Source organism: Desarmillaria tabescens (assembly GCF_030435595.1).
Source record: "Desarmillaria tabescens strain CCBAS 213 chromosome Unknown EV420scaffold_4, whole genome shotgun sequence".
Taxonomy (NCBI): Eukaryota; Fungi; Basidiomycota; class Agaricomycetes; order Agaricales; family Physalacriaceae; genus Desarmillaria; species Desarmillaria tabescens.
In genome coordinates this window covers 1,247,497-1,263,580 of record NW_026848303.1, presented here as the reverse complement: position 1 = coordinate 1,263,580, position 16,084 = coordinate 1,247,497, and the positions used below count along the sequence as shown (strand labels likewise).

Sequence of the window (16,084 nt, the reverse complement as noted above, 5' to 3'; positions counted from 1 at the left end):
AGGTAATGCAAACGGTCGAGAGTTGAGATTTGAAATACTAGTCAGAAGACGCAGGCGATCAAACGACCGCTTTGTTTCTCATCTGTATTGTTCATCACGTCGCTGCAAAATTGAAAAGAGTAGATTGTCCTGTCCATGATGATACTACTACATGCAAGCTGGAACGTATACCAGATCAACCTCCTACTGTCCCCCAAAAGTGGTCGTAGCAGGGTGAGTACAGAACAGGTAAAGACCACTGCGACAGATGATATTTCAAGTAATAGAAGGGGCTAGCAAGACACCTGAATCCTAGAAAAACCGATGTTAGACAAATTACTTGAACGGTGATCTGTCCACGAACCGTGGACTTGTTTGGCAGCCATCCACAAGTGTAGATTAATACCTTCCAGATCTCCCTTCGATTGATGTACGTAGACGGTCTGACGGAAATGTAATGCACCGCTCTTGGCATGACCATCGTACGGTAAAACTGAGGAAACCAGTTTCGGAGGGATACAGATTGTGCGCAATGCAAGGAACGTGGAAGACCAATTGCTGCGGTACAACCTGGAAAAAGGATCTGGGTCTGTGATAGAAACACACACGTCTAGCCGAACTTCCTCGTTTTTTTGCGTAGATTTAGATAGGTACCGACAGCAACGAAGGTGAATGGGAAGATCGTACACTTCTAGTTCATCATTTGCCAGTCGTGTACCGCCGATCCATCTGAGCTCGAAGAAAATCAATTCAGCGAGCGGGAAAAGCGCCCTGAAGCCCACGTCGTTAGGTAGATTTGCCAGAATGCTGAAAACCTTGTCGTCTCCAAATTCCTCTTGTAGGAGATCCACGAAACAAGTGATGGTACGGGTTTGTCGGGAGAGATCATCGTAGATAATGGAGTTTCTGCAGCGAGCTACGTCGCATAGGTAGTATAGATATCCAAGGTTGGTGATGTACATATCTCGAGAAGCAATAGACGCAAAAATGTCTTTCCACGTTCGGTTAATCTGTGGGCAAGTCGTCATGAAAGACTGGCGGCACCATGAAAGCATTTCGGAGTGCCATATATCATAGATAATCAGTTCTACAAGCTCTGGAGGAAGCGTGCTCATGGTGGAAGAAATAGAGCGAGACGCCACTGCGTCAATAAAAAGGAGATGGAAGATGTTTCACTCCGCAGAGACATCCAGAGGGGTTAGACGGAAACAATGGATCAACTAACCGGTCAGTAGCATGAGGCTTCACTTGAACTAATGAACTGAACAAGGCTGGATATTTTAACAGTCTAGAATACTTTCAACGCCTATCAGTATGAACAGGGGTTTGTAAGAACAAAAACGCGCCCTAAGTGGCAGCTACATGTGTGGACTTCTGCCTGTTCTGATCATCGTCCTCGCAGGGTCGTTTGGTTCCACCTCCAGTTATGAGCTGTTCCTTCGGACCATCATTTGAGGGCCATCCATCCATATTTAACGCTTTCTGCAAGTAGGCCTCGAAACTATTACAGTTATTTACCGGTCAATGAAACAGCAAAATTGGATATTTACTGTAGGTTCCAATTGGTTGGGAATTTTGACTAGGTTTGAATGTAAGAATGTGTAATACTATGCAACAATAAGATACAGTAAAAAAAAGATGCTCAAAGGTGCAGGTACAAGTCCGCTTTCACAGCATTATTGTGGCGTGGGTATTCTGGGCTATTTTGAGTCATTGAAACAGTCCGGCCCATGTACCCAAACCTCATTAGTCAGCAACTTGGAATCACTCGAGTGCTATAAGAAAGCGAGATCTCCTTTCCAGTCTCCCTCTGATATACAGCCTCGAAATCTTTGCAGATTTTTCTTGCATCTTTCTGAGGAGCACTGGGTAGTTTGGCAAGCTCATTCTTGTGTGCAATGACTGCCTTTTCCATTAGCTGGTCATGGCATTTGCAAGTAATCTGGCACTTTTTCAAGTTTGATTTAGCATGTCCAGGCATAGTAAAAAATTGAGCAAGAGGAGAAATAAAATTCGGAGGCAATGGGGCAATAATAGGCACATTGGACTGTCAGACTGTCCATCAAAGGCAATAGCTTGGCAGAACCACACTTTTATCTATGCCCTAGACTCCTCAGATAATGGGCGCCTGGTCTCAAACTTGTCATACAGGTTCTTCAGAAGGTCATTAACATTATTGAGGCCTTTGTGGGTGATTACATTCAGATGGAGGACACACATTTCTGGGTCAGATTTTGAGTTCATGAGAAAATAGATATTTTTAGAACAGAAGCCTCAATTTCTCGGAATATTATCCATGTCACATATGAAGAATTACTGTAGAACATGAAGATACAATACACATCAGCAATGTAATACAAATTAATGATGAAGGATGAAAGGAGGGAGAGCAAGAGGCTAAGTGTTTCATTGAACCATGGTGTTGCAATGACCGGTAAATAACTGTATGATCGCAGAAAACTAGCGTTGATGGGGCTCGTTGGAATAAGAATGTGAACTCTTTGAGCTCTTCCTCCAGTGTGTATGTTTCTGACTCATAGTAGTCGCGCCATTGGCGGATGGAAGCGATTCCTCCCCCGATGCAACGGTTGATAGGCTCACACTCAAATCGAAAGTCCTTGCCCAAAACTCCCCAACCACACGCGAGACTAAGCTTTGGGGCACCTCTGTACCACGTACCATCACACCTGTGTATGCTGTAGTCGAAGATATAGGTCATAAGGTTCGGGAGAGCGGGGCCAACCTTGCTGTGCTGCAAGTAGCGGAGGCTGTAATACAGCATCACATATATGAAAGATTCGAAATCGTCTTGAGGTTGATGTATCTTCGTCCCGTTTCCAAGAAGTCCAATGGGCATAAACTGCCATGTACCCTTTGCGTTCATGAGGAAGGACAAAAGTTCCAGTAAGATGAGCACTAATCATGGGTTTGCCTTGCGACTCTGCTTTGTCTAAGTCGTCTGTGTGTATAGCTAGATCCCAGTCGTTCAGCAAACCGCGACCTCCACCATCATGGTTATCGTTTGGCGCCTTGTCATCGTACACGATCAAGATGTTCCCGCCGCTAACATCACGATGAAGAATTTTGCATAATGTGAAGGCATCTTCGTGAGCTAGGTAGGAAATGAGATTAGGAAAAGATCAAAGATCAATATTTTCACTCACCTAAAAATGCCTCGTATACGATTCTGGTAAGTTGCTTTGAGGACTTGAGATAATCCAGAGGTTGTCCGATTTCTTCTGTCAGGATCCGTTGATGTTCACGAATACAGAAGACCGACGGGCATGCTCCGAGGTTCCAGTCTTCGTTGATATACTTGTTGGAGGTAGTTATCTGGCCGGGAACGACGCCACCACAGATGAAAGTTGGGACGTTCCAGACACCAGCATTATTGAGCGTTCTCAGCGTCTCAAATTCTTTAGGCAGATTGGCGTCTCGCCAAGTATCCTTAAGGAACCCAAGACTGAGTATTCACATCATATACAGGAAGCCCCAAAGTAGCTCGCCCTGAGATGGTTGTTGGCATAGCGATAGCGGGACCAGCAATAACCTCCCTTTCGCCGTCACCGTCAGGTACACGAATCTTCACAAACGCACGTTGATACTTCCCATCCATCCAGGGCTTCAAGAACGGCTTTGCCAGAGACGCTTCCTCTTCCGTAGCAAGTGTTACTGTCTTGTCGATGCCTCGGTCGCTATCCGTCAGAGTAGAAAACCAATAGAGAAACTCGATTAGGTATTTGCCGTCTGTCGATAGTATAAGTTCTCTCCCATTTGAAGAAGCGGACGCCGTCCGGTCCAAGACTAAGTGAGAACAGGTGTTGGCGATATTGCGCATTCAGTATACGAGCAGCAGAATCTGCAAGTCGATCCCGGTAGGCAATCGAATGTTCTGTCGGCACCACCCATTCATCAGAGCTGTCATCATCCTTGAATCCGGAAAGAGAGGGAGCATTTCTGAATTCCAGCCAGAGATCTGCTCTATCCCGTTGAGTGGGACTAGTTGGTGTGTCGACGTCGGAGTTGTAGACAAAAGCGTCGGTGACATTGCCCAAGGTAGTATCAATGTTGGTAGTGATGGTGTCCCTGTACTCCTTTCCCAGAGCCAGTTTCAAGCTGGACGTGAGCTCCGAAGTTTTGGCTTTGATTATGCTGACCTGGAAAGCGTCATCAAAACTTAGTCACAGACAAACCACAATCAGTAAACTCGCAGCCGCTTTCGCGTACTCTCTATCACTGGAGTAATCTTCGGGTGATTTAATCGACACGAAGCTGTCGTGAAGGTGATTAGGAGAACGCAGCGTGAATGGATCCTCCGGCGATCCCAGAAGGTCGCGAAGAAATAGCTCGACAGGCATAGGTCCAATCCAATGGTCTTCCATTTCTTTCTGTTCTTTTTGTTGAAGTGTTTCGTTGGGATCTGGTGGCAAATGAAGAAGTTATTCCTCTGGTGCTTGATAGGGAAACCTGAACAAATATCAGCCGCAACATCCACCACCAGGCAAGACACATGTACCGGTTCTTGACTGCTGTCCGACATAAAGGGTGTTCTACTATGGACTCAATAGATGTAAGTGTTTATACGGCGACAGCACAAGAAAATGTGGGTTCTTTGTACGAACGAAGTAGTAGTACAAACAGTTGACAACTGCGAGTCGGTTAGGCGGGTCACGTGTCATCATAAGGGCAGGCCATCTGGCGTTATATACCCAGGCCTATACTCGGACTCGTAACTCTGTACTATATTGCCATGCTCCATTCGAGTTCAAAAAATCTCGCTTGCCCGTCGCCCACAAATTGCCATGGCGACGGGATCCAAGAAATCTAGTATTAACTTCTCTGAAGATGATCGATGAAGGGTTAGTCGAATCCTAAAAATTACAATATGCATAGGCGACCGTTGAGAAAGCCTCTTTATTAGATACCCAATTTATATTCGTAAACCTTCAGTACGGAGGACTGGTCTCTGCTAACGACAAATTCGGTGTGCGTGAAGGCTAATGGTACGTTACTGTGTATGTGATTTTTCTGACTCGAAGATCCAGCCGATGCACGCTTCAATGTCAACAGGAGGCTTACTGGAATGTTAGTAACGATGGCAGTCATAAATTCAACGAATTTGAAACCGAAATTCATTTCTAGACTGTATGCACATACCGGAGCATGATGCTATGGAGATGCCGGTGATGCCGTTCATTTGTAGCCAAACATGGCACAACAAGTCCTTTTCAAATTCCTTATTCTCTTTCAACGTTATTGTTCGCATCGGCGACAAGAAGGAGAACAATGACCATCAGAACCAAGACAACAAGGCCCGACTCCGGGCCCTGCGCTTTTCTGGGATCCGTCGCGTCGTCGTTTCTTCTATTCCTGCATCCACCACCACTTTCCTTTGGCTGAAGCCATGTTGGCTCTTCCCATTTTTTTGTTTATTTTTTCCGTCGCGTCTGTGGGTAAGTAGGTTGTACGTCATGGCCGCTCGATATCTGAAAATTTTTTCCAGTCGCGGCATCCAACTCTTCTGTAGTTTGTATTGCGGGGCAATGTTTGCAGGGCACTTCCAACACTACCCGTGCGTCACAACCATTTTACTATTTTTTCTGCCACTAACTCTCGCCTAGTTGGTGTCACACTATCTGCTGACGGAGAATCGACAAGTCTCCTACTCCTTCCTGGCCAATATTCGGCGACGACGAACCCACAGCTTTTACACAATCTGCTCACGTCTAAATCCGCATCTCTTTCTCCTTCACCGGGCTTTGAGAACTCCTCTAAATCCCTTAATCTTCCTTTGAACGTGGCGCTCTCGTCTGGAATGGCCATTTACTCTGAATCCCTTTATTCCGGCTCCGCCGGGTTCACCGCTCTCCCGTCAACTCCTCCATCCAACTCAACGACGTCTTTGTCCGCAGCGTCACTCTCACTATCGTCCAGTGTGTGGGCAGCCATTAATGTCGGGGACCACCGTGTAGTATTCTGGGATTCCGTGCCAGACTTTGGGCAATTGCCGCTTTCTGGCTCCCTTGCCCTCGCCGACCTTCAGTCATCTGCATGTTCTCCAAGTTGTTCGAGTTCTGGAGTGTGTTCTGCTGCGGGCAACTGTACTTGTCCAACGGGGTTTACGGGGGAGTCATGTGAATCTTGCGCATCAGGCTTTTTTGGTCCCAGTTGCCAGGCTTGTCCGTCTAATTGTACGAAATGTGATGAGGGGATTTCGGGGACCGGGAGGTGTTTAGTCACGCAAGTTGCTAATGCTCCGTCGACATGCAACTGTATCAACGGTGAATGCGGTTCTAATGGTGTATGCACCTGTACCGAAGGCTTCACGACGGCCAGTAATGGGACTGCGTGTGCAAAATGTGCATCTGGATTCTTCCTTACATCCACAGGCGATTGCAAACGTGCGTATTAATCGTCTTTTGTTGTTCATTCACGTCCTGACTCCGAGCCTAGTCTGCGAGTTGGGTTGTTCGTCGTGTGCGGATTCAACAGGTGTCTGTCTTACGTGCAAAACTGGCTTTACCCAAGATGCGAATGATAAAACCAAGTGCGACGCGCCTCAATCAACGACATCGTCGGGCACTGTGTGCCCCGACGGCAGCTTCAGCAGCGGGACGAATTGTACCGCATGTTCGTCTGCTTGTCAGACGTGTACTGGTGCTACGTCGAACGATTGTACGCTTTGTGCCTCTGGTTCCTACACGTTCAATGGTAGTTGTGTTTCTGCCTCCTCCACCGGCGTTTGCGAAGGCACGGGTCTTATTGCGGATAACAACAAGCATGTTTGTGATGGTCAGTTTATCTGTTACAAATTCGGTCTCTAATGCTGATGAAACCAATAGCCTGTGGCGCCAAATGTACTTCATGTGAAATCCAGAACTTTAGCATTGCTTCTACAGTTGATGAGCTGAAATGCACCGGTTGCATTCCTGGCTCGTTTCTTTCTAACGGGCAGTGTATCGACAGCTGTCCTACTGGCACCTTTGTGTCTCCTAAGGACAATGTTACCTGTACTAGTGAGCCAATCATTTCTTTACTCCACAGTTCAATTTGTTAACGTTTTGACAGGTTGCGATTCATCCTGTTCTACCTGTTCGGGATCGTCGACTTTTTGCCTGACTTGCCCTAATAACCAACTCGCCTCCGACGGCAGCTGCGTTAGCTCGTGTCCGTCTGGCACCTTTTCATCCTCTGGCACCTGCCTAACCTGCCATCCCGACTGCGCCACTTGTTCGGGATCATCGTTCAACCAATGTTCCTCCTGTCCTTCCAACCGTCCCGTTCTCAATAACGGGCGATGTCTCCCTACATGCAGCAAGTCCCAGTATTTCGACAGCACTTCTTCGTCATGCATATCATGTCATTCATCCTGCTCCACATGCTCTGGCTCCAATGAAAACGAATGCTTGTCATGTTCTAGCTCCGGTCAATACCTGAGATCCGGTACCTGCGTGAATGCAAACTGTACCAGCTCGACAAGTATCGTTTCTGGACTAGGGGTCTGCCTGTCAGACCTTGTGCTCGTAGCTTCATCGACTAGTAGTTCTGGCAGTCCGGTGCCTTCCATCACGGGGGTTTCAGATCCTACAGTCGTGAGAACCACCACGAACAAGCTGACATGGTGGCAGATCCTGCTCATGGCATTGGGATGTGCATTCATATTCCTAGTCATAGTCTGTTGGTGGCGCCAGCGGGCCCGTAAGCGGCGAGCCAAACAGACTGCTTTATTCGCATCTGCGAAAAAACTGGATCGTAGCTCGAACTGGCGGTGGCGACTAGTCAAGAAGGTGTTTGGCCATTGGCCGAATCATCGAGCCCAGCGCTCTGACCCAGATAGCGACGTGATCAAGCTTGTTCAGTTGCGTGACGCTGAAGAGGCACGACATCATGACGAGATTAACAAGCTAATCGGATCCTACGCAGATCCTATGTACGACCATTCTCGGAAGACGCCTTCATCAACCGTGCGCAGTCGTAATCCGTCGAGGGCCGGGCATCGTACGCCAGATAACCCCAGTCGGCTCTCTGGATCTTCAATATACTCACAAGTCACTGGTATGCCGAGACGAACACCAGAAGTCCGGCAGCCTGTGAAGAAGGACCATATGGAGAGATTTTCAGCGAGCACGTTTAGTAACTCGCTGAACTCTCGTGATCGTGATTTGCTACCCCCGCCTGCGCGATCCGACGCACAGGCGTATGCTCATGCCGTTCGTGTAGATTCCCCGAATGATAGGCTGAAGCCGAATTATACTGGGGGTTCACGAAATCCTTTCTGGAGATGAGCGACACATCCAGCATTAGACTATCCTTATACTTGTGCTTCTCTTTCATCTGGGACAGTAAATTATCTACTCTACTCTTGTATGTTTATCCGCACACGAACTCGTCTCATTCATTTGGTTATGACGTTTGATACTTATACCATCTTATTATCTGTAGAATCTCTGTAGCAAGTAGTACTAGGTGTAGATGTGATACGGTGCTGAAATATCAAAACCCAGGCTTGGTCAATGTGTAGACCGTAAGATGTTCGGTGCAAGGGGAGAAATTTGGCTCCGACATGCACCTTGTAAATTACTACCAATCATATTTGTATTTGAGGGTATGCCAGTCAATACTGAACATGCCTACAAGTAAAGGTGTAACAGTGATACTTGGATTATGCCAGTTACCTTGCCTATCATCCACTTGAGTCTCACATCTTTCCAATCCTCCAAATTACTAGTTACCATCATCAAATTGTGAACATTTGAACAAGCGACAGTCTGCTGAAAGTTACAATCTACAAGACAAAGTTGCACTCCAAAATGTTTGCTGCAACGCGAAAGACCACCAAATGGAAGTCCTCGTTCGTAAACAGCAAAGAAAAAGGAGGCCCACCCAGCCAGAGTGGCCAAAATGGGACAGGAAAATATTTAGACGGTGCATAAGCCTGAGCCTATACAAGCCGCAGACACCCTCTGGGGACAGGGTCGCCGTGCTATGAAGGATCTCCACAGCCCACAAACCCGGTTACGTGAAAGGGCTTGTGCCATCAAGGTAAGTATGAGGTGTTCGGATGTCGGATCCTTCCTTTTATACCGCGGTGGCTGCGCACGGACCAGCGGGCTCCTCGGGGTTTGCTGTTGTCTAATTTTATCAGCCACCAAAGTCAGGACCGGGCATCGCGGGGATTTACGCCCTTATAATTATCCTTTCGTGCTAATCCTTTTTTTAGAGCATGCAATACCCATGCACCTGGAATGTGATCACTTCGTGAATTTGGCGCATTGTGCTTTTCACGCGATAGCCTCAGGCTTATCATCGCACTCCCATGAGTGAAGATATTGAAACCAGCGGCGGGTGTTACTGCGGACAGCTGCGCTACACAGTCAGAGGTCTACCTCTTCTAAGCGCCTTTTGTCACTGCACACTTTGCCAGAGGTGTAACGGTACGCTGTGAGACCACGAGCCACGAACAATAGCTAATTAACTTCCAACACAGCTGCACCGTTCATTCACACCATCCATTTCTCCAGCGCAGCCTTCTCCTGGACGCGATTCGAAGAGAGCAAAGTCCACATCTTCGAAGTTACCGATAACTTGGATAAACCTTGGAAAAGGCGTCATCGTTGTGCGAACTGCGGTTGCACAGTCGCCGCATTTAACATAAAGAAAGATAAATGGAGCGTTTGGGGTGCTCAGCTGGACAGAGATGATGCAGGGAAGAGAAAGAACTGGGAGCTGTTGAAACCGACTGCCCATAATTTCTACGAGACCAGGATGATTGACATTGCTGATGACTTGGGCAAATGGGATGGATACGAAGGTTTATCAAATAGACTTCTCATGTAATCCGAGAAAACGAAGAAATACCATTACGCCACGATTCCAGTAATGTGATATCTATGTAGATCAATAGTTCAGGCACCGAAAAAATAATCTGCATTTTACAATCCTTGAGCAGCCTGGAACATGGGTACGAGTAAGGTCTTGGACTTGATCAATCTCGCATCCCAATCTCCCAAGACAATACCCCAGAGTACACAAAGTAGGTGGCACCATCATTCTATAGCCGGGATAAGTGTCCGACGCGAAGGGAATTTCGGATGACCGCACCTTTCCGTTCGTAACCAAAATTAGCTCATAGCTTCCCTTGTATTCCTTCAGAGGTTTGCCATCGAGGTAACTCAGAACATTAGCGCTAATTAAAGCTGCATGGGAGTCCATGGCCAAGTCCATGCCGGCCGGAACTTACTGGCGCCTTTGACGCACGAACCATGTCCGAATATGGACATCACCGCCGCCAGTGCTTAGTACCACTGGAATCTTTCGATCGATTCCGATCAGCGCTACGTCAAGAAAAATTCAGGTACTATCGTCTGGGAGTCGAAGGACCATCCTTGGTGGATCTCTTCATCAGTCATCAACAATAACCGCCAGTATCCCACGTCGAGTTGATACTACCTTTCGTGATATCATATCATTGTCTACTTTCCCTTTCATAGTTGAGCTACTAATGAATCATTTCAAACTCTGTCAAAGACGCAATAGTATCTTAAAAGGTCAGAACAAACAACGAACCTGGTATTGCATCTTCCCCGACAAGTTCGCCTAGCGCAAATGCTCTTCCTCGAAATTTCCAAAACAGATTTTTATGCGACGACTTTTTTTGTAAGTCTCAGTAAATTCGCAACAACATTTTATGTGTTTAAATTTGGAGAACATGAACATGATTGGCATTAAATAGAGCACCGTGACCCCCTTAGCGATGGCGCTGCCCCTTCCTTCAATCTCTACCTCTACCACAGACAACACCTACACGGAAATTAACTCACGGGGTATCAACAGAGCGGGAGAAGGCGCTAAATGAGACGGGGGGGAGCGTTGTCAAGGATGTAGAGTTGAACAAATGGTGTAGGTTGTAATCCGAAAGAAAGCTCGTGATATGATGGTATCGTGTTTACTTACTCGAGCAAGTTCCGTCACGGTTTCATTGATCGAGCGTTAGTTCCGCCAGTTGGGTATCAGTTGCTGTACGAAAATGGGATGCTCTGAGTAGAAGTGTAACATTGGACGCTGTCACCGTTCAGGTTGTCGGGCTGGAAAGTGAACCGATGAGGCCTGCGAAAGAAGGGTGAACTCCAGCCACGGCACCTAGAGTCATCTTGACTGCCCATTTAGGTGATCATCGTTTCATCACAAGAAACCGTGCTCAGCGTAGGAAGAAATGCAGATCAGATACGGATCATGACTGGTTATTGATTCTCGTCGAAGATATGGGAGTCACTACGCGACTTCACCGTGGCCCCCGATTGAATCATGATGTGCTTCGCTGGTAGATGAAAACTGCCCATCAGCAAGAGAAGATGCTACGGGCTGCCTGCCATTCGACTCGAAGATGGTCTGTTCGAGATCAGTGCGTGGAAGTCCAGTATATCGTCCGAATGATCTCGAGCCGGCTCTGGTTATGTGGCCAAAGCGTTCCAGCTAATCCAAGGACCGGACTAGAAGTAGATGGATCCGGATCCATACCAGTGACGAACATGCTGTTCTCATCAACACCAGTGAACGCGATTAATTGAGTTGGTTTCTCAACAGCTACCCTAGGATGAATGGAAAAAAATTAGCCTTGCTTGATCGTGTAAGTTTTTCGGTGATGGAACGTTTGAATAAATCAAATTCACGCCGCCGCCGCGGATGACCCTGTTCCTGCACTATCGCACATCCAAACTGAGCATAATGATATGGCTGCCCAAATCTTGTAGGTTGAGGGCCAATGGAGGGTATTCCTACTATTCAAGCGGATTGAACACGTGGACTAATGCTCGGTATCAAAATTCCCAAATTTCTCATCGTGTTTCCCCTTTGAAGCAGCCGTTTGATGCAGTTGACGGCTGTGCCCTGAGCGCTGATATCTCTGGACCTGTAGCAACGGTAACGCCATCGATGCAAAAAAACCAGAGATGGGCAACTAGTAGTACCCCTCAACCCAAATATAAAGACAATCGTAGAAAGATAGATGGTTTCCCACGTAATCGAGGGGTGAAAATACAAAGTCCGCTGGAAGACACCTTGGCAATCTACCACCATCATCCTGGGCCATTGTTCCATGCCTTCCCACTATTCCCGTCTCCCCAATCCCTCTCTTGACGCTGAGCGTGAGCTCGAAGATGCTTTCGAATCTGAAAACGAGGACGATGGGTTCAGTCACTCGGAACGGACTCCCCTGAATAATAGTTCGAGCAATGTCGTAGTACCCGGTGCTTACGACTTTGAAAGAGACTACGACTACCCACCCCCGGGTTCACCACCGGGCCCGTCGGCCTTTGCACTACCCAACGATTTTGGCAATACGAATGGTCAGATACCAGCTTCCCCAGTAGAGACCCGTTCTGCGCCACGACAACCTTCGTTTTTTCGAAGGGTGGTGGGCGCCGTGCTACCTACACACTACGTTCGTGTCCCTACACAACCAGCAGCACCTTCAGTCAGAGGCGGTGGCACAGAGAATGATGGCGTGTTCGCAAATGTGATGGCAAAGCCTGGGAGACAGCGGGTGGTCCGGGCGCATGATGGAAACGTGCATATGGTCCCTGAAGATATTCAAAAGGAACCTCCACCAGTGTGTTTGCCTTTCGTTTCTTTTCTCGCTCACATTCGTTGACTTCTCTTCCCAAAAAGTCGTACAATGAAGCCCAAGCTGATGCCGTCCCACCTTACTGGGAAACCACCGTTCACGCACCAGCGGGCCCCGAATCAGGTTCTGATATGATCATCGACGACCTTCCTTCGGGCTCTGTCTGGATGTTCTTTGTCAACATTTTCATCTCGTTCTTCTTCCAGATTATTGGGTTCATTCTTACGCATTTACTGCACACGTCCCATGCTGCAAAGTTCGGGTCGCGAGTCGGTTTGGGCCTTACGCTCATTCAATACGGCTTTTATTATCGTTCGATGGAATCGGACGACGCGACGGGAGGAGGGGGAGGGGATGATGCGATAACGTGGCCTCCTATTCCTGTTGAGACACCCGATAATACGGATGCCTCAAAGATGGCTGTAACAAACCCTGATGATGTCCAAGTTATATCCGGTCTGTCGATGAGAGATTGGATTTCCTTTATACTCATGACCGTTGGTAAGTGATCCTCGTCTTATTCCTCATGAACCAGCTACTTAGACCTGCAAAACAGGTTGGTTCCTTGTACTATCATCCACCGTTGGTTTCTGGCGCGTTAAGCGCTGGGAAACCTCTATCCGTTCTACTACCACCCCCCCTGAGCGCCCTCAAGTCACCACTCGTGAGGAAGTCGAGCGTGATATCGCTGTTCGTCGGAATCTGGAGTCTGTGTTTGGGGTGGCGTTTGACTGACAGTGATGCTATGCGCCAGCCCAATCCTCGGATGGTCCATATGGATGAGAACTGGTCATGTTATCGTGATTCCTGCGGCAGAAGCGCTGGAAGAAGCCAGGCTAGCGAGGGATCTGAGGGCTGCAGGTTTACTGTAGCGTTTTACTGACATTTACGTGAAGCTGATGCCTTTTTATTTATTTATGGAGGATATTTACTAGTCCTATTTAGTTTGCTTCATCCGTCCCTTCACTTTGTTTTTTTTTTTAATTTTGGTTTTAGGCTAGATCAGAATGGTTGGATGGTGGAGTAACGTTAAATGAATAACTGCTGTACAGACAGCATGTACCTTTACTAATTAACTTGAACAACTGCACTGGAACCCGAGCATGCTCTTGTCTCCTAGACCACAGTATCTTCGTTCTTCCCGTTCTTCGGCACTGAGCTCTTCATCTGGTCGCGGGTCGTCTTCTGCGCCCCAGGGGTCAAACGGACTGCATGCCATCTAGGAGCAAATTAACATAAAACGAAACCAATAGTATCTGATATCCACCGCACCTGTAAAACCTTCGCCATTACTCTCTTTCCCATATCAGGGTCCTTCTCCACCTTTGCAATAACCTCCTCCAACACCCACTGCCTCAGAACAAACCTCGGGTTTGCCTTTTTCATCTCTTCCAGCCTCTCTGCCCGACTGGACCACTCATCCTTCTCACTCTCAACCCGAGCCTCATACGTCCCTACCCAGTCCTTCCCAGTCCTTCCTGAACCTATCATCCTTATTCGGACCAAGCAGCTCCTCAACCACAGCGCCCCTACTCAGTGCCCTAAACGTCCCGTGAAAGTCAAGAAGCCTGGTCCTCCATAATCCTGAAGCAGCGGTCGAATAATCGTACTCTCGTCGGACTCAGTCTTGCCTGCGGAGCCCTAGGCGTCGACGCATGAACCGGACATATTCTTCAGATATGACAGCTTGTGTAATACGCTCCTAGGTCGTCTTTCACTGGCGTTAATGCCCTGCTCTTTCCATGCAGCGATTTGATCTTTCGATACTTCGGACCAGCCTGGAGAGACAGCCTTGGGAGGACTTGAGGACTGCTCAGCGCCAATTAGTGGTGCAAGCGCGTTCAAGAGAGCACGGAGAGCGTAGATGCTACGGGTAATCAGAGAGGTGTAAACGAGGTAGATAGGTACACTGACATCATGTCGGGTTGGCTCTTTTCGATGCGAGATGAGTGACTCGGCTCAATAGATGTACAGAAGGGAACTCACTTTGTAGGAATAACGACCTTCGCTATCCGTATGGTTGCAGATGTGGAATGGGTCAAAGATGTCCATGAAAGCATAAGGACCTGACGTGAAATCAGAAAAAAGAGAACTTCATCTCTGAGAAGAACATTACCATAGTCGATAGACAACCCCAAGACCGAAACACTAGAACAGAGTTAGTCACACCTGAACTGGAAAACAGCGACAGCATACTTGTCCGTATTGATAACCCCATGCATAACCCATAAGCTTGCCATGAGGCTACCATCTTCGCATTGCGTTCAGCCACATCAAGAACCAACTTCTTCCCCCAAGCTTCTCCATCTTCCAACTCAAGCCTCAAGACACTCTTACTAACCCACTCTCCAAGAATCCTCAATGCTTCATAATTCGGCGGTTGCTGTCCTCCGCCAAAAAACATGATATTCTGTGGACCGTTCAGCGCCTCGAATGATCCAATGCGAAGGAATGAAGGAGCCATGCGTGTTAAGATACATGCAGATTCCTTTCGTTCCCGATAGACCGGCACATCGGGAAGAGAAATAAGCGCGAGGGATCGCGACGTAGGAATGGAAAGTGCTTGCATTGCCTCGGAGCAGAGGAACTCGCGAATGGATGAACGCACGACAGCAAGACCATCTGCGCTACGGGAATACGGAGTGCGTCCGGCACCCTTTAATTGGAGCTCGTACATGAGCGATGGGTCGTCAGGGTGCTGGGCTACCACTGTTGAGCAAGTATTGTTAGTTTGTGCAAAGTGGGAGGGCAGCGGAGAAACGTACAAATAGTCACCGCACGTCCGTCACCCAGCTGACCGGCCCAAGTGCCAAATTGGTGTCCACTATAGCGAAGTGACCAAGGAGCAAAATCATCCGACATAAGAACAGCATGTCCACCTAAAATATCTACAAGATTCTTTCTTGCTGATACGTCCGAGTCAGACGCAGGAGACGTCTCGGACTGTAAATCATTCTCCTGGCTGACCGCCAAGGCAGGTCTCCCTAGAAGATTAAACGCGTCTCCGACGTCTAGTTGTGGAACACAGTCTCTTATACCCGTCTCCGAGAGGCCAATAAGCGTTCTAGTCTGCTCCCTATTCCCGGGGATATACTTCTTTAAAGCTGTATTGCTCTGTAACGGAACCTCCTGAATAGCTTCTCTACGGGAGAGCCATTTTTCAACGACAGCAGCCTTGTCGGTGATGGTATCCGATGGATCCGGTTCAATCTCATACGGAAATGACAGAGGAAACGGAGAGACGTAGGAAAAGTGGGCTTGACTGTCAACTAGCCTGGCCCGGCGCTGGATACTGGGTGATTCGGCGAGGACTTTACGAAAAGCAATTGGAGAGGGTGTCTTGAGATCTGCCGTCAAGTTGTGGTTCAGTAGTTGCGTAGGTGGTGGTATAGAGAATGACGAAAGTGGAATCTTTGAAGTCATGGTGTGTAATAGCGACCTCAGCTGCATACAGAGCTGAAATGAATAAGATTGTGTCACGGG

General features: G+C 47.9%; 8 protein-coding genes across 8 annotated transcripts; 3 read left to right on the top strand and 5 right to left on the bottom strand.

Moving 5' to 3' along the window:
* Positions 1-70: 70 nt before the first annotated feature.
* On the bottom strand, positions 71-1,223 carry EV420DRAFT_1510630 (uncharacterized protein). The gene is made up of 2 exons (XM_060471519.1): positions 344-1,223; positions 71-291 (listed from the first exon to the last, which is right to left on the bottom strand). Exons 1-2 carry the CDS (start codon positions 1,092-1,094, stop codon positions 176-178), a joined length of 867 nt encoding a protein of 288 aa, XP_060337051.1. The 5' UTR covers positions 1,095-1,223; the 3' UTR covers positions 71-175.
* Positions 1,224-1,674: 451 nt separating this feature from the next.
* Positions 1,675-1,963, bottom strand: EV420DRAFT_1510629 (uncharacterized protein; the record flags this gene model as incomplete). Its single annotated transcript, XM_060471518.1, has 1 exon — positions 1,675-1,963. One exon carries the CDS (start codon positions 1,958-1,960, stop codon positions 1,730-1,732), a length of 231 nt encoding a protein of 76 aa, XP_060337050.1. The 3' UTR covers positions 1,675-1,729.
* Positions 1,964-2,278: 315 nt separating this feature from the next.
* On the bottom strand, positions 2,279-3,441 carry EV420DRAFT_1261173 (uncharacterized protein; the record flags this gene model as incomplete). Its single annotated transcript, XM_060467051.1, has 3 exons — positions 2,279-2,851; positions 2,874-3,091; positions 3,144-3,441. Coding segments are annotated over 3 exons (1,089 nt in total), but the record flags the coding sequence as incomplete, so codon positions are not given.
* Positions 3,442-5,202: 1,761 nt separating this feature from the next.
* Positions 5,203-8,492, top strand: EV420DRAFT_1510623 (growth factor receptor domain-containing protein). The gene is made up of 6 exons (XM_060471517.1): positions 5,203-5,432; positions 5,483-5,551; positions 5,601-6,380; positions 6,433-6,771; positions 6,822-6,995; positions 7,048-8,492. Exons 1-6 carry the CDS (start codon positions 5,384-5,386, stop codon positions 8,262-8,264), a joined length of 2,628 nt encoding a protein of 875 aa, XP_060337048.1. The 5' UTR covers positions 5,203-5,383; the 3' UTR covers positions 8,265-8,492.
* Positions 8,493-9,106: 614 nt separating this feature from the next.
* EV420DRAFT_1759430 (Mss4-like protein) lies at positions 9,107-9,845 on the top strand. The gene is made up of 2 exons (XM_060480586.1): positions 9,107-9,413; positions 9,467-9,845. The coding sequence occupies exons 1-2, from the start codon at positions 9,296-9,298 to the stop codon at positions 9,814-9,816; spliced, it is 468 nt and encodes a 155-aa protein (XP_060337047.1). The 5' UTR covers positions 9,107-9,295; the 3' UTR covers positions 9,817-9,845.
* On the bottom strand, positions 9,695-10,202 carry EV420DRAFT_1510619 (uncharacterized protein). The gene is made up of 2 exons (XM_060471516.1): positions 10,081-10,202; positions 9,695-10,030 (listed from the first exon to the last, which is right to left on the bottom strand). The coding sequence occupies exons 1-2, from the start codon at positions 10,189-10,191 to the stop codon at positions 9,965-9,967; spliced, it is 177 nt and encodes a 58-aa protein (XP_060337046.1). The 5' UTR covers positions 10,192-10,202; the 3' UTR covers positions 9,695-9,964.
* A 1,871-nt stretch (positions 10,203-12,073) lies between these two features.
* Positions 12,074-13,336, top strand: EV420DRAFT_1636808 (uncharacterized protein; the record flags this gene model as incomplete). The annotated part of the gene is made up of 3 exons (XM_060476636.1): positions 12,074-12,586; positions 12,646-13,102; positions 13,158-13,336. The coding sequence occupies 3 exons, from the start codon at positions 12,074-12,076 to the stop codon at positions 13,334-13,336; spliced, it is 1,149 nt and encodes a 382-aa protein (XP_060337045.1).
* Positions 13,337-13,673: 337 nt separating this feature from the next.
* On the bottom strand, positions 13,674-16,024 carry EV420DRAFT_1617524 (uncharacterized protein; the record flags this gene model as incomplete). Its single annotated transcript, XM_060475249.1, has 10 exons — positions 13,674-13,820; positions 13,874-14,085; positions 14,135-14,185; positions 14,212-14,232; positions 14,255-14,287; positions 14,320-14,468; positions 14,574-14,667; positions 14,718-14,749; positions 14,827-15,310; positions 15,367-16,024. The coding sequence occupies 10 exons, from the start codon at positions 16,022-16,024 to the stop codon at positions 13,674-13,676; spliced, it is 1,881 nt and encodes a 626-aa protein (XP_060337044.1).
* Positions 16,025-16,084: the final 60 nt, after the last annotated feature.